The sequence below is a fragment of the Cajanus cajan genome, chromosome 1, assembly GCF_000230855.2.
Source record: "Cajanus cajan strain Asha chromosome 1, NIPB_CcT2T_4, whole genome shotgun sequence".
Taxonomy (NCBI): domain Eukaryota; kingdom Viridiplantae; phylum Streptophyta; class Magnoliopsida; order Fabales; family Fabaceae; genus Cajanus; species Cajanus cajan.
The window spans coordinates 67,682,767-67,698,174 of record NC_138517.1 but is presented as its reverse complement, the minus strand read 5'-3'; the positions used below and the strand labels follow the sequence as shown (position 1 = coordinate 67,698,174).

At 37.8% G+C, this 15,408-nt stretch overlaps 2 protein-coding genes across 2 annotated transcripts; one reads left to right on the top strand and one right to left on the bottom strand.

Annotated features, from left to right (window-relative positions):
• The first annotated feature begins 375 nt into the window (after positions 1-375).
• On the top strand, positions 376-1,731 carry LOC145955414 (uncharacterized). The gene is made up of 2 exons (XM_083070055.1): positions 376-955; positions 1,052-1,731. The coding sequence occupies exons 1-2, from the start codon at positions 376-378 to the stop codon at positions 1,729-1,731; spliced, it is 1,260 nt and encodes a 419-aa protein (XP_082926181.1).
• A 173-nt stretch (positions 1,732-1,904) lies between these two features.
• LOC145950607 (serine/threonine-protein phosphatase 7 long form homolog) lies at positions 1,905-6,606 on the bottom strand. The gene is made up of 6 exons (XM_083061827.1): positions 4,128-6,606; positions 3,603-4,029; positions 3,436-3,520; positions 2,953-3,351; positions 2,266-2,863; positions 1,905-2,180 (listed from the first exon to the last, which is right to left on the bottom strand). Exons 1-6 carry the CDS (start codon positions 4,534-4,536, stop codon positions 2,161-2,163), a joined length of 1,938 nt encoding a protein of 645 aa, XP_082917953.1. The 5' UTR covers positions 4,537-6,606; the 3' UTR covers positions 1,905-2,160.
• Positions 6,607-15,408: the final 8,802 nt, after the last annotated feature.

The following is a 15,408-nucleotide window of genomic DNA, read 5'->3' as shown; positions in this document are numbered from 1 at the left end:
TATGTGGTTGAGTCGAAAAAGACTAAGTGGGTTGTTAAATGTCCAAATGCACATGATGGATGTGGATGGTACATGAGAGCCATTGAGTCAAAGAGATCTGATAAGTGGAAAGTGACTCAGTGGGGTGGACGTCATACGTGTTTGAACATGTCTTTGTCGCAAGATCATGCTAAGTTAGATTCTGAGTTAATTGCAACATTTATACAAGGTAAGTTTTGCAAATTTTATAGTTTATATCAATAATAATTTATCTTAGTGTTTACTAATATGTAATATGTAGGAATGGTTAACCAAGATCCATCAATCAAGATTAGCCTTATCCAATAGAGAATAACATCTCAAACTGGGTTCAAAATATCGTATAGAAAGGCTTGGATGGCGAAACAAAAGGCAATTGTTAACGTTTTTGGAGATTGGGAAGAATCGTATGCTTATTTACCTCGATGGCTGCAATACATGAAAGAAATTGCTCCAGGGTCATTTTACGATCTGTGTCATGATGAGTTTTTTGTTGGTAATCGTTGTCATCGTGGTTATCGTCAATTTCACAGATTATTCTGGACATTCAAGCCGTGTTGTGATGCCTTTAATTTTTGTAAACCGTTGATACAAGTTGATGGCACTCATCTATATGGCAAGTATCGAGGTACATTGTTAATTGCTACAACACAAGATGGTAATAACAACGTTCTTCCTCTTGCATTTGCTGTGGTTGAAGGAGAAACATTACTTGCGTGGTCGTGGTTCTTGTCTCATTTGCGGTTACATGTTACAAACAAAGAAGGGATATGTTTAATATCTGATCGACATCGTAGCATTAAATCGGCCATTGAGAATGAGGCAATTGGTTGGAGACCGCCAAATGCATATCACAAGTACTGCATTAGGCACATTGCAAGTAATTTTAATACTCGATTCAAGGATGTGAAACTTAAACAAAAGCTTGTGAAGTTAGGTACGTATTTTTATATCAATTTATTTATTTATTTCAAAATGTTTTTTAATAATTTTAAATTTTTTATATTGTGTATTGTTTTTAATTGGTATGTAGGGTATACACCGTGTAAGCACATTTTTGATCGCAATTTGCAAAAGTTTTGTGAATCTAGCCCTGATGTTGAAAGGTGGATAGGAGCGATATCAAAAGACAAATGGAGCATGGCATATGATGCAGATGGTCGAAGATATGGTCATATGACAACAAATTTGTCTGAATGTGTTAACAAGGTGTTAAAGGATTGTAGAAATCTGCCTATCACTGCATTAGTTCGGTCTACTTATACCAGGTGCGCTGAATATTTTAGTAATCGTGGTAGTCGTGCTTTAGCCGATGTTTCATCTGGGAAGGTCTTCGTTTCAAAGTTGGTTGAGGCTCTGCAAAAAAATCAAGAAGAGGCTTGTTCCCATCAAGTTTGTAGATACGATATTCAATCTTCAAAATTTGAGGTTGAAGAGGCATTTGATCCAGTAACACAAACAGGAGGGAAGAAATGGGTAGTCAATTTACAGCAACGATACTGTCAATGCGGAAAGTTTACAGCATTTCACTATCCTTGTTCTCATGTTATAGCTGCATGTGGTGTTGTTAGCATTGATTACTACCAGTTTATAGATCCTGTTTATACCTGTGATTATGTTTTAAAAGCCTACTCTGGTCCGTGGGAACTAATCGAAAATGAAGACTTAATCCCTCCAAGTAATGAGGATTGGATACTTGTCCCAGATCCATGATCGGTGCGCGGGAAAGGGAGACCAAAATCCACAAGAATTAGAAATGAAATGGATTGGGTTGAGAGCTCACAACGACGACCAAAGTGTAGCATATGCAAAGAAGAGGGTCACAACAGGCGCAATTGTCCATCTAAGTCTAATAATCAGTCGATAAGTTTTGAAGATGTTTAGAATTTTGTAAACATAATGTAATTACTAATGGGTATTCATGATGATCATTGTATAACATAATGTAATTACTACTGTCTATTCATAATTATACAAAATCTACTCATCATCGTCTTCCTCATCTTCCTCATGATGATGCCCTCTATCAGTGGCAGGAATTAGAATACACCGTCGTGGTCTTTCCCTTGCAGCCCTTTGAGGATTTCTTCTAACACGTCTTTGTTCTGGCGGTGATGGTTGATGACTAGCCTCCGCAGAAAATTATGGACGCAAATCAACACCTGCAACGTCATATTTAAAACAAATTATTAATATTGATAATAATTATAAGAACAAAAGAATAACAAAATAATAAAATGAGTAGACCTGATGTATAAGCACGACTGATATAATCATGATCATACGGAATATGAAAAGGTGCTTCCTGACTCGATTGAGTGGCATCCTGTGGCATACTTGGCTGTGGAGTCATTAAAGGGGAGTGTCCAAAAATATGATCCATCATATCTGATGACATAGTTGGTTCCGGTGATGAGTCCAAACCAAGTGACTCACAGATATGTGTTGTAGTCATCGGAACTGATGTCTCAAAACCGGGTGGCCGAGGTGGAGTGTACCAATATGTATATTGAGATTGCGAAGGATACGTGGGCTCTTGCGAAGGAATATAATATAACCCTGGTGCTCTGTCTGGCACTGTAGGGTACACCTGATCCATCGCCTCAACTGGGGTTCGTCGTCTAGGTAACCCTGCAGCCTCCCTTGACTGTGGAGGAACATTGAAAGTCCCCGCCTCATATGAACCAACCGGAAGGGGTGCTTCCTCAGCCGGCTCAACGAATCTAGCCATATTGTCATCAGATATCGATAATAATCGATTAGCCTGCTCTGTGACGGCTTCCATAGAAAACTCTGCCCTGCCATGAGAAGATGTCAAGTATGCCAAGCATTCAGTTACGTCTCCCTACATATAGAAAACAAAATACAATTAGTTTACAACTTAATAATTGAACAAAATATCATATTAAAATATGAGTTGTAATATGCACATACCACAATCAAGTCTTTAACTTCATCAGGATCAATGTACAACTTCCCCTTTCTGCGATACCACCTCATGTATTCAGAATTTGGACCTAATAGTCCAACCTGTGGAGGAGTAGCTGGAAAGTGGTATGCATATCGATTGGCCCAGTGCTCAAGTGCTGGACTTAATATTGTAGTCCAATCATCATCAGCTTTTCCCCGCAGGGTCAACGCATGCACATGAGCAGGAGTGATCGGAGCATTTGGAATTGGTTGCTGGAGTCCAAACTGCCTCATCACCCTATCAGGCTGATGCCATTCACAAATACACAGAGAAAGTAAGGGGATTACAGAACCCCAAATACGTATCCCCTGTGTACAATCCTCGGGCATCTGTTCCAAAGGCGGATATGGTTGCCAAATAATCTGTAAATAAAAAAATTTAATTAGTTTATATTAAATTAGTAATAACTTACACAATGAAAACCGAAAACCCTTAAAGTTACTTACGGATTTTCTGGACAAACGATCAAAGAATTTGCGATAAAATTTAATATCATCGCTCATGCTTATTTTAGTGGCTGTGTTGGACCACCTGAAATCAAAACGTAAACAATTAATTTCTTTAACATTTATTAAATAATTTTAACAATCTAAATATTTGAATTTCATCATACCTTAAACCAACGGGACTGGCTGGAGGAATAGGCGGGAATGGAGAAGACAGAATGGTTGGGAATCGTTCCCATGCCCATAACTGCAATAAAAGTGTAAATCCCCCACAAGTTGGCATCTTGTAATCAGTTGAGGTGCATAAGTTGCGATACAAATATCCAAGCACAGCAGCACCCCACGCATACGTCTTAATGGTCTGAAAGTCACCTAAGAACGCCAACCACCTCAATGAGACATAACTGGAAGATCTATCAGAAAACAGAAGCCCTCCTATAAAGCGTAGTATCCAGGCTCGAGCATAAGGAAGCAACTGATGTACCTCCTGTACATCATCTGCAATGTCATTAAAATATGTTGCCAACCAAGATAATTTCACCCGATGTCCTTTCATTTCTGACTGAGGTGGAACAACACCTAACAAATCATGAGCTGCAAAAAATAAAACAAATTATTTACTGATTTTTAATATTATAAAACACAATTACTATGACAAAAAAATACAAGTTAAAGTATAATTATTTTAGTACCTAATTCAAATATATTAGCACTGCCTCGACTTAACAGTGCTTCACCGTCAACTGGCAGACCAACAATCATACCAACATCTTGGAGAGTAATTGTGCACTCTTCAAATGGCATATGAAATGTGTGTGTTTCTGGTCTCCATCGTTCCACCAGAGCAGTTAATAATCCAGGAGTCATTTTGATATAACTCAACCGAGCAATCCATCCAAATCCAGCCTGGTCTATTAACGGAACTATTTGATGTGGAATTCCGTCAATTCCGTTACGTGTCGGAGCAGCACGTCGTGCTAATAATCTCCTATCTTCTTCTCTATTCCAAACATGTTGTGAAACATGTATGGATTGCAATGACAATAAATCATCCTCAACGGGTCCACAACTCACACGCATAGATGTAGAAGATGATGCCATCTATAACAAAATTTAACAACACATTATTTCATCCATTATATAAAACATAATAAAACTAATATAACAACTTAAATTAAATTTTTTTAAATTTTAAATTTTTTAAAATTAAATTTAAATTACACGTTATTAAAATAAATTAATTTATATTTTAAAAAAAATTATTTTCATAATAAATACAATTTACACAAAATTAGAATAAATGAATTCAAATTTTTAAAATCACTTTCTATTAAAAAATATAAGTTACACAGAAAATAATTAAATTCAATTTTAAATTTTAAATTTTTTTAAAATTAAATTTAAATTACACCGTTATTAAAATAAATTAATTTATATTTTAAAAAAAATTATTTTCATAATAAATACAATTTACACAAAATTAGAATAAATGAATTCAAATTTTAAAAATCACTTTCTATTAAAAAATATAAGTTACACAGAAATAATTAAATTCAATTTTAAAATTAAATAAATTTTTATTAAATAAACTTAAATAACACGTTATTATATTAAATAACACGTTAATTAATTAAATTTATTTTTATTTTAATTTAAATTCATCTCTGCAAAAATATAAATTAAACAGAATACAAATAAATTAATTAAAAATTAAATATCTTTATTTTTAAAATACATAAAACTTAGACAGAAATTATTTAATTCTATTTTATATTCAAATACATTTATTTTACACAATTTAAATAACACATTATTCAACAGAAAATTATTACACAAAAAATATCTAAATACTTCTAACTAAAACAGAAAATATTTACACAAAAAATATATAAATAACTCTAACTAAATTATACTAATTATAAAATTGACGTACCCTACAGCGACTTTCAAATAATAACAAAAAACCAATATAAATAATTCTAACTAAATTACAATAACTATAAAAATTAATAAATTTAAATAAACTCAAAATTAAAGAAAATAATAAACATTAAAATACCTGGAATGGAAGCTTCAACAAACTTTCCACAAATTCACAAAATAAAAATTTCCCTGAAATTAAATAAACAAATTAACAAAAATTAAAAGAAAATAAATAATTTATAAACAAATAAAAAAAAAATTAAAAACTTACCTCTCTCAGGTGTGGAAACGAAAAGGAAGGGGGGAGGGGACCATCAAGGTAAAAACGAGTATATATAGGGAAAGGTTTTTTTTTTTTTTTTACTGTTTGTTGCCACGTGTCGCGTAATTACTGGCTGAATCAGCGGTAATTTGACACGTGGCCACTGTAATAAATACCACAACCACCAACTGTGTCGCTGTGGCCTACAGCGCCCAGGTGTCGCTGTAGGCCACAGCGCCACCTTTTTTTTTTTTTTTTTTTTTTTTTTTTTTTTTTTAAATATATATAAATTAATAATTTAATTGTTTTTTATTATATTTTTTTATTTACCAATACATAAAAATATATACGTATAAATATTTACCTATTTCTCATTTTTATTTATTTTATATATTTTTATTTTTTATTTGCATTTTTTTTTAAAAATTATTTTCGTAAAAAAAGTGACGCTGTAGGCCACAGCGTTACCTTATTTTTTTTTTTTTTTATATAAATTAATAATTTAATTGTTTTTAATCACATTTTTTTTTATTTACCAATACATAAAAATATATACGTATAAATATTTACCTATTTCTAATTTTTATTTAATATTTTTATTTTTTATTTGCATTTTTTATTTTTACAAATTATTTTCGTAAAAAAAGTGACGCTGTGGCCTACAGCGTCACTGTTTTTTTATTTTAAAAAAAAAAATTAATAAATCAATTTTTTTATTATCACTTTTTAATTAAAAAATATTTTATTATAAACTCGTCGCTGTAGGCTAAAGCGACTTACTTAAGCTGTGTTGTAGCGCTTTCGGCTGTAGCGACACTATAAATATGGCTCTCATGGCTATCCTGAAATGTAAAAAATGCCACGTGGCAATGGTGTCGCTGTGGCCCACAGCGACACTGTTGTAAACAGCCCCAAAGGCGTAAATAATTTCGAAACAGCCCCATTTACGTAATTAAGTTTCCATACAACCCTACTTTGGTCAAAAAGCCCATATTTGATAATCCAATAATAATGCATGTGATCTTGTGATTTTTTGCAGGAGATCATAGATATCTTGAAACCCATAAATGCTGTATGAATGGACATAAAACCACAACCTAGTTAGTTACCTAGGGAGACTAAAAAGACATGTTACAAAATTTGAATATGATTAAATTAAAATAGATAACATCTCAATATTTTAATAACTAATTATTCATTTATTTTACAAAAGTTTAGATTAGTCCATTGATTCTTGTGCTTCTGTGCTTGTCAAACAAAGAAGAAAAAAAAATACAATTTTGAATTAAAAATAATTGGAAAATATATAAATAAACTATATACAAAAGTATTCATCACAAAAAAAAAAACTATATACACAAGTCCTTTTTTTTTAAAAAAATAAATAAAACAAAAGGCATAATTAAATTTGCATGTACTTCGAATTCGGATCAATGAGACATAATTAGAAATGTAATATCGTTTCGCAATTTATTTTGGTTAAATTACAATTAAATATTTTTATTTTAAAATAAAGTCACTAGAATTGTGTGTATAAAAAAATTAGAGGAATGAAGAGTACAACTTTGCCATTACCTTTTTATATTGTGCTGACTCCTTTATCTTTTTGGTTGTACACAAGTTTCACGCATCTTCTTTTGAATTTTGGAATAGTAGCTTTTATATTTCAGTTTTATTTTATTTGACAGCTTTTAATTTTCCCAAGTAATTTGGCGTATTTTCTTTACAAAATTGTTTTTGGGTACTGTACTGGCCTAGCCAAGTTGTGAACTCATCCCTTACCAAGTTGCCCAACTCGGTCAAAGGTTTACCAACCTGACCAAGCAGTAAACTCATTATTGCCCACGAAACATAGACATCAGAATGTCACATCGATCCAAAGAGGCTACGTCATCAGACAGGTAAAAATACAATATTGTCACCATTCGGCAATTACGAGGTTAAATCCTAAAATTGCCAATATGCCAGTAGACAGTAAAAACCCTAAAATCACCAAGGTATGTCTGCTATATATACGAGACATCTACACTATCAAGTACTAACTTTAACATCAGAATCTCTTTTGCAAGTACCACCCCCATCTTGGAGCGGACAACCTACGAACCAGGGGAGGCTTACCAATCTCATCAAAGAGATCGTCACCGATCCAATCTCAGGTGAGAACATCTTGGCACCGACTGTGGGGCCGAAAATAATTCCTTTCTTTTGGCCAATCTTATGGTTTCTACCCGAAGCCATAATAGAAGAGTAACAAACGACACAACTGAGAACGTGCCAAGGATGGAAGGAGACGCGACAATTCGACGTTTGATCGAGTAGATCGAACAAATGCGGCGACAAAGTACAAAAGTTCTTGAAGCTATGCGTGCCCAGTGCCGCCACCGGCCCGAAACGGGCTTTCGGCATTCGCGAAGGATGGTTGGACTCTTTTATTTGTTTAAAAATATGGATTGCTAGAATGACTTATTCTCAAACTGAGACCTCGTCAAACGAGCAATTTTATTAAAAGGCTCACCAATCCATGTTAATCCCAAGCGGGACCCTCCATAGATTAGCGGTTTTCATAAAAGGAAGGGTTCATGGAGTCGCCACCAATGTTTTACTCAAAACATTGGAAAAAGGGATAAGGCAATTGATTTTATAAATCAACTTCGGCCATTACAACCAGAGTTGGGTAAGGGAGTCGGTTACGCGTGGGGAAGGTGTTAGCACCCCACAGCGCCCCTTTCGGGTTCCCTATGACAGATTATTTAAAAATAATAGTGCAAAATTACTAAATTACCCCTATTTATTCTAAGCAATTATAAATTAACTATCTACATGATGACAGTTAAATATGTACACACAGAAAGCGGTAAAAGAAGGGATTTTTAGAAAAGAAACCTCTTGAAGCGTGCTTTTTATATATCAAGTAAAACTGGGAAGCTTTTTGGCGTTTCCTCGCTCTACAAGCCCGCTCACTCCTTCCTAAAAATAATTTTTGACTTGGAAATCCGATGGATTTCCCTTCGACTAAGTTCGAATCTCCAAGCTAAATGCTCGGAATTCCAGAACTTCGTCGGATCGACTCCCAGAGAGATTTCTAGGGCATAACACTGCTCAAAAACCCCAGAATACTCAAGGAGGGAGTCAAAACTCAGTGGAAAAGTGTCAAATGACGTCCCATTGACGTCATATTTATAGGGAAGAGGCTCAATACGGTTTATGAGGGTCAATACGGTCAACATTGAAATTTTGAACTAATACGGCCATATTGAATTCAATACGGCCGTATTGAAGTTCAAAAAACCTCAATACGGCCGTATTGAAGTTCAGTGCGGCCGTATTGAAGTTCAGTGCAGCCGTATTGAATTCAATGCAGCCGTATTGAAGTCCAGAAACTTCAATACGGCCGTATTGAGTTCAGTGCGGCCGTATTGAAGTTCAAAATGTTCAATACGGCCGTACTGAACCTCTAGGAGGCCGTATTGGGCTTCATTCCTCCCACTTTTCTTATTTTAGCTATCCTAAGACCTCTAGACCTATAGAGAACCCTCCTTGGGCCTTCTGGAAGTCCTTCTGGCTGATCTTCCTTCAGTCTTCGAGAGTCTTCAAACTTTATTTCCGACCCAGACAATTTTAGGGGTCTACAGCTGCCCCCCCTTTACTTAGTCGGACGGCCTTTTGGTGTACCGGCTGACAAGTAAAGGAGTTGACCCAATTGTCCGGGTGATGTGCCAACCTTCTGACTTGTAGCGTCTTCCGGTGGAAAATTGTTGAGTAGCCTCTCCAGGTTGTTGCATACCTCGGCGCTTCTGACAACCTCGGTAGCTAAGTTTACCCTCTCTAGGGTCAACTTCACTCGACGCCCGAGCTGGAAGTTGAACACCAACGTGCCTCTGACGACGCTGATGGTTGAGTACTGTCTCTCCAGACCTTGAGTACCGTCTCTCCAGACTTTGAGTACTGTTTCTCCAGACCTTGAGTACTGTCTCTCCAGACTTTGAGTACCGTCTCTCCAGACCTTGAGTACCGTCTCTCCAGACTTTGTTTGAGTACCGTCTCTCCAGACTTTGTTTGAGTACCGTCTCTCCAGACCTTGTTTGAGTACCGTCTCTCCAGACCTTGTTTGAGTACCGTCTCTCCAGACTTTGTTTGAGTACCGTCTCTCCAGACTTTGTTTGAGTACCGTCTCTCCAGACTTTGTTTGAGTACCGTCTCTCCAGACTTTGTTTGAGTATCGTCTCTCCAGACCTTGTTTGAGTATCGTCTCTCCAGACCTTGTTTGAGTACCGTCTCTCCAGACCTTGTTTGAGTACCGTCTCTCCAGACCTTGTTTGAGTACCGTCTCTCCAGACTTTGTTTGAGTACCGTCTCTCCAGACTTTGTTTGAGTACCGTCTCTCCAGACTTTGTTTGAGTACCGTCTCTCCAGACTTTGTTTGAGTATCGTCTCTCCAGACCTTGTTTGAGTATCGTCTCTCCAGACCTTGTTTGAGTACCGTCTCTCCAGACTTTCTTTGAGTACCGTCTCTCCAGACTTTGCTTGAGTACCGTCTCTCCAGACTTTCTTTGAGTACCGTCTCTCCAGACTTTGCTTTGTCTCTGACGACCTAGGCAACTGAGTTTGCCCTCTCCAGGGTCTGCGTCCGTGTTTTCTGATCACTTCGGCAATGCGAGTTTACCCTCTCCAGGGATCTGAGATGATTTTTTTTGTCTCCACAGTCCACTATGCTGCTTTGACGTTTTTCTGATTTTGTGCCACTGAGGGCTGGATAACACAGGGATCCGTCTAGGGGATGTGCAGTCATTCATAGGTTTTTTTTTTTGTGCCCCAACTTGCATTGCTTAGTTGGTACCCATGGGAGATTTCTGACTCCTTGGGGTGTAGACACAGATGCTCTTCTTGAATTGAGCGATGCCTTATGTTTGGCTGACGTCCTTTGACGTTGGTGGAATATCCCGGTTATCTTTATTCGGGCATCTCTTTTGGATTTTCTGGTTTTGTCGCCTCTGTGTAGGCTGTTATCCGCTGGGGGATTTTGTCATTGATTGTGATTAGCCTCTTCTGTTAGGCAGATCATCTTGACGCTTGATGTTTGGCCAAGAGCCGGATTCCATTTGGGGAATGATTATTGATCTTTTGATTTTTTTCCTTTTTGTAGGAATGCCTCTTGAGTAGGCGACTGGGGATTTGGGGATCTTATGTATCCCAGAGTATTATTTAGAAAGCCTCTACAGGCTTAGACTCACTCAACGCCTGAGTTGGAGAGCTATTTTCCACTGAGGAAGTTTTAAGTCCTTTGACTAGATATACTGCTTGGGTGATCGTGCTTCCATTGGGAATTTTGTCGATCTTGCTTTGATAGCTCTCGCTGGGGATTTGTTCCGTGAGCTTGAGTTGGGGTTTCTCTGGGGAGTATTATTTCTGCGAGCCTCTCCAGGCTCAATTATTCTGATGAGAGTATTATTTCGGCAAGCCTCTCCAGGCTCGATTATTCTGAAAGAGTATTATTTCGGCAAGCCTCTCCAGGCTCATTTATTCCGAAAGAGTATTATTTCGGCAAGCCTCTCCAGGCTCATTTATTCCGAAGAGTATTATTTCGGCGAGCCTCTCCAGGCTCAGTTATTCTGAAAGAGTATTATTTCGGCAAGCCTCTCCAGGCTCATTTATTCTGATAAGAGTATTATTTCAGCAAGCCTCTCCAGGCTCAATTATTCTGAAAGAGTATTATTTCGGCAAGCCTCTCCAGGCTTAATTATTCTGAGGAAGTATTTTTTCAGCAAGCCTCTCCAGGCTCAATTATTCTGTACAAACTGAGGAGTATTGTTTGTATCCTTGCCTTTTTTTCGTTTTCGGCTTTTGTTGACTGCTGTCATATACAAGCAATTTTCTATTTTTTCTATTTTATGCAATTGCCTCGAGGTAAGGTCTTTAAATGTGCAACTAATGTGTGTGATGCACGCGATGCAAGTTTTTATTTTTGTTCTTTTATTTAGAAAAGTGAATGGCTCTCCCTATCCTCTTTTTCTTTGGAGGAGTTTCTGTCATAGACGCGAGGGAGGATTTTTGTGAGCCTTTTATGCAGGAGATTATGGATTTTATAGGAACCCCTCCAATTTTCTTTATTGACCGATTATTAAGGAATTTCATACAATTTTTTTAGAAATACCAATTTAGAGGCATAATCACATGGTCAAGAGAGAAAAGAAATGAATAGATATTTTATTAATATTCACAAGTGTTTTTACAGAAAGATATACAGAAGGAATTTCTGAAGAATGGCTGGCCAGGGTAGGCTATATACATTTTTGGCTTAAACAATTATATCTGTAATTGTCGCTCTTCCCGTTCCCCTAATTGCTTCGGATGAGATGCCTATGCCAGGAGTGTAGATGCTGCAAGACGCTTGCTTCTAGAAGATAATCACTTGAACCGCCTTTCGGTTTTCGATTCAAGTGACCGTTGCTTGCTTTGCTTTTACATCTTATTCTTTTGCCCCTAACTTTTGCCTAGGACGTATCCTAGCGGGGATAATTTTGCCTTTGTTTTGCTTAGTACCCTTGTACTGGCGGGCTTTTTGTTTTGCCCTAACTTTTGCCTAGGATGCCCTTTTTCGGGTTTTCATCCTAGCGGGCTTATGCAAGCAACGTCTTCAAGCATAGTACTTCTTTACCTCGTCAGTGTTGACTGGGTATCGAAGTTCTTTTCCATCCATGTCTGTGAGGATCAATGCTCCTCCTGAGAAGGCTCGTTTTTCCACGTATGGTCCTCCGTGATTTGGGGCATACTTTCCGATTTTGTCCTTTTGAGTTGGTAGCAATTTCTTCATTACCAACTCTCCCTCATGGTAGACTCGAGGGTGGACTTTCTTGTCAAAAGCCTTTTTGGTCTTCCTCTGATAGGCTTGACCATGGCATATGGTGTTCAGCCATTTTCTTCAATGAGGTTCAATTGGTCATACCGGCTTTGAACCCATTCTACCTCGGAAAGTTTTGCTTCCATAATTACCCTTAGAGAAGGTATCTTGACTTCGACGGGTAGAACTGCCTCCATCCCATAGACGAGGGAGAATGGAGTAGCTCCTGTAGATGTGCGTACTGAAGTCCTATAACCATGAAGAGCGAAGGGTAACATCTCGTGCCAGTCTTTAAATGAGGCAACCATCATTTGCCCTATTTTCTTGATGTTCTTATTGGTTGCCTCGACTGCCCCATTCATCTTTGGCCGATATGGGGAAGAGTTGCGGTGTTGGATCTTGAATTCTTGGCACAGTTCTTCCACCATTTTATTATTCAGATTAGATCCATTTTCAGTGATGATTTATTTCTCCATGCTTCCACTAGATTATTCTAAAATCTTTTGGGACAAGAGAGAAGAGAAAGGAAAGATATTTTTGTTCTGAAGTTTGTGTTTTAGAGGGGATTTATTTTTCAAAAATGGTTTTTGTAAGAATGGATGGCCAAGGTAGGCTTATGTGTTTAGGCTTGTTTGATTAAACACTTATGAAGTTAAAAAGTCGTGTTGTGATTCGACAACTTGGATAGCTTCCCTTGAACCTTTCTTGAATTCGGCTCATGGTACCATCATGGATTTCTTTTGTTTTTTGATTATCCTTATTTTTGCCTAAAACACCCTTTTGTGGTGTTTTAGCGGACTTTTGTTTTTTGTTTATTTTGCAACCCTAATTTTTGCCTAGGTCACCCTTTCGTGGGATTCCTAGCGGGTTCTTTGCTCTTATTTTTGCGCATCCCCCTTTTTGGGTTTTCTGCCGAGCTTCTTTTATTTTAAAGGATTTATTTTTATCCATGATGGCACTTGTCGAGGCCAAGGGAAGGTGCTCCAAGTTGTCACTCATACTTCCACATGAAAATGATGTGGGTTTATTATTATTAAGATGATTTTAACCTCATTCATGTTTATTCAAACAGGGTTAAAAATAATATGGTTTAGAATTTTATTATAAGCAAGAAAAGAAGCAATGAAGAATGATTTTATTATAATCATAGCGGAAACATGTGTCCTTATTTCATCACTGGTATGGGTCCTAATGTTGACCTCTTTTATCTCTCGGCCATGCCCCAAATTTACAGTCTCCAATTTCTCTTGACGAGCTTCTTGATCTAGCAATCTTTGCAGATCCGGAGAAATAGTCTCCTCATCACTGTCCAACTCAACCCTTTCACCTTTGGATCCCGGTCAGAGCGAACAATTACAGACATAATTATTTTATTGGTTCTGTTTAGGTTTAGAATTATTAATGTTAATGAGGAAAGAGAGAAAAGAACAAAACAGAGAGTAATGTGAAAAATGCCTCTTTATTGATATGTATTAAAACTGTACAAAAACCCTTATTTACATGAAAAGGTTCTCATGATCTCGGGTACTGATCATGAGTCCCTAAAAGAGAAATATGAAGGGGCCCTATCGTGGCTTGTTCTTCTCTCTACTCCTGCTTTGGCAGAGGATTCTTGCTCACGTCGGGCGCTGTCGAATCGAAGGTGACCCACCCGGCATCAATAAGGTTTTGGACCTTGTATTTGAGAGCTAGGCATTTCTCTGTTGAATGCCCTGGTGCCCCCGAATGGTATAAACATTTGTCTTGTGGCTTGTACCAATCGGGGTAAGGTGGGTCGATCTTCCTTGGTGGAACATGAGCTAGAAGTTTGGCTTCTACTAGCTTCGGCAGGAGATCGCTGTAAGTGGTCGGAAGTTTATCAAACTTCTTCACAGGGGTGAATTGCGATCTTCCTGACTTCGAAGTGGAAGAAGATGAAGAAATGGTTATGGCGTTGACTCCTCCCTCCTTCTTCTTCCCGAAGGTCTTCTTAGCTTCGAATGATTGGGAAGGCTTAGCCAACTTCCCACTTTTAAGTCCTTGTTCCACTCTCTCCCCAATGGTGATGATGTCCGAGAAGAGTGTCGTTGTGTTCCCTATCATTTTATCGTAATAGGGACCAGTCAACGAGTTGATGAATAAGGACACCGTCTCCTTATCCGACAGCGGGGGCTCTATCTGTGCCGCCAACTCCCTCCATCGTTGGGCGTACGCCTTGAAAGATTCATCATTTGTTTTACTCAAGGCTTGAAGATCTGACCTATCGGGTGTTAGGTCGATGTTGTATTTGTAGCGCTTGAGAAAGGCGTCGGCCAACTGCCTCCATGTATGTACTAGATTTCCATCTAGCTGCATATACCAATTGAGTGCGGTTTCAGCCAAGCTCTCTTGAAAGCAATGAATTAAGAGCTTTTCATTGGTAGCATATGCAGCCATTTTGCGACAGTACATGGTGAGATGACTCTTAGGGCAAGTCGATCCCACGTATTTTGGGAAATCTGGCACTTTAAATTTGGGAGGGAATTGGATGTCCCTCACTAAACACATGTCGGCGGCATCTTTGATGTCAAAATCATGCCCCTCCATAGCCCTCAACCGATCCTCTAGGGCGTGGAATTGTTCCTTTGAAACCTCGGGCTCTTTGATTACAATTCCAGCCCCTATAGGTATAGCGTGTGGAGGCTCTTCCTCGTGTTCTTCTTCCTCTCCATGATGGGACTCATGGTCATTGTGGTGTGATCCATTCACATTGTGGTGACGCATGAGCTCCATCATTTGCGCCATCTGTTCTTTGAGCTGAGAGAGCTCGGTTGTGAGCTTCTTATTTTGCTCTTCCAGTGCTTCCATTTTCTTGATTTTCTGCGCGCGCGTGAGGACAGAGAGATGACCAGTCACTTTCTAAAATGAATGTTTATTCTAATTAGCTTATTTATGATATGAATACACTCTTGATGTGAGCTTGATAATCTTT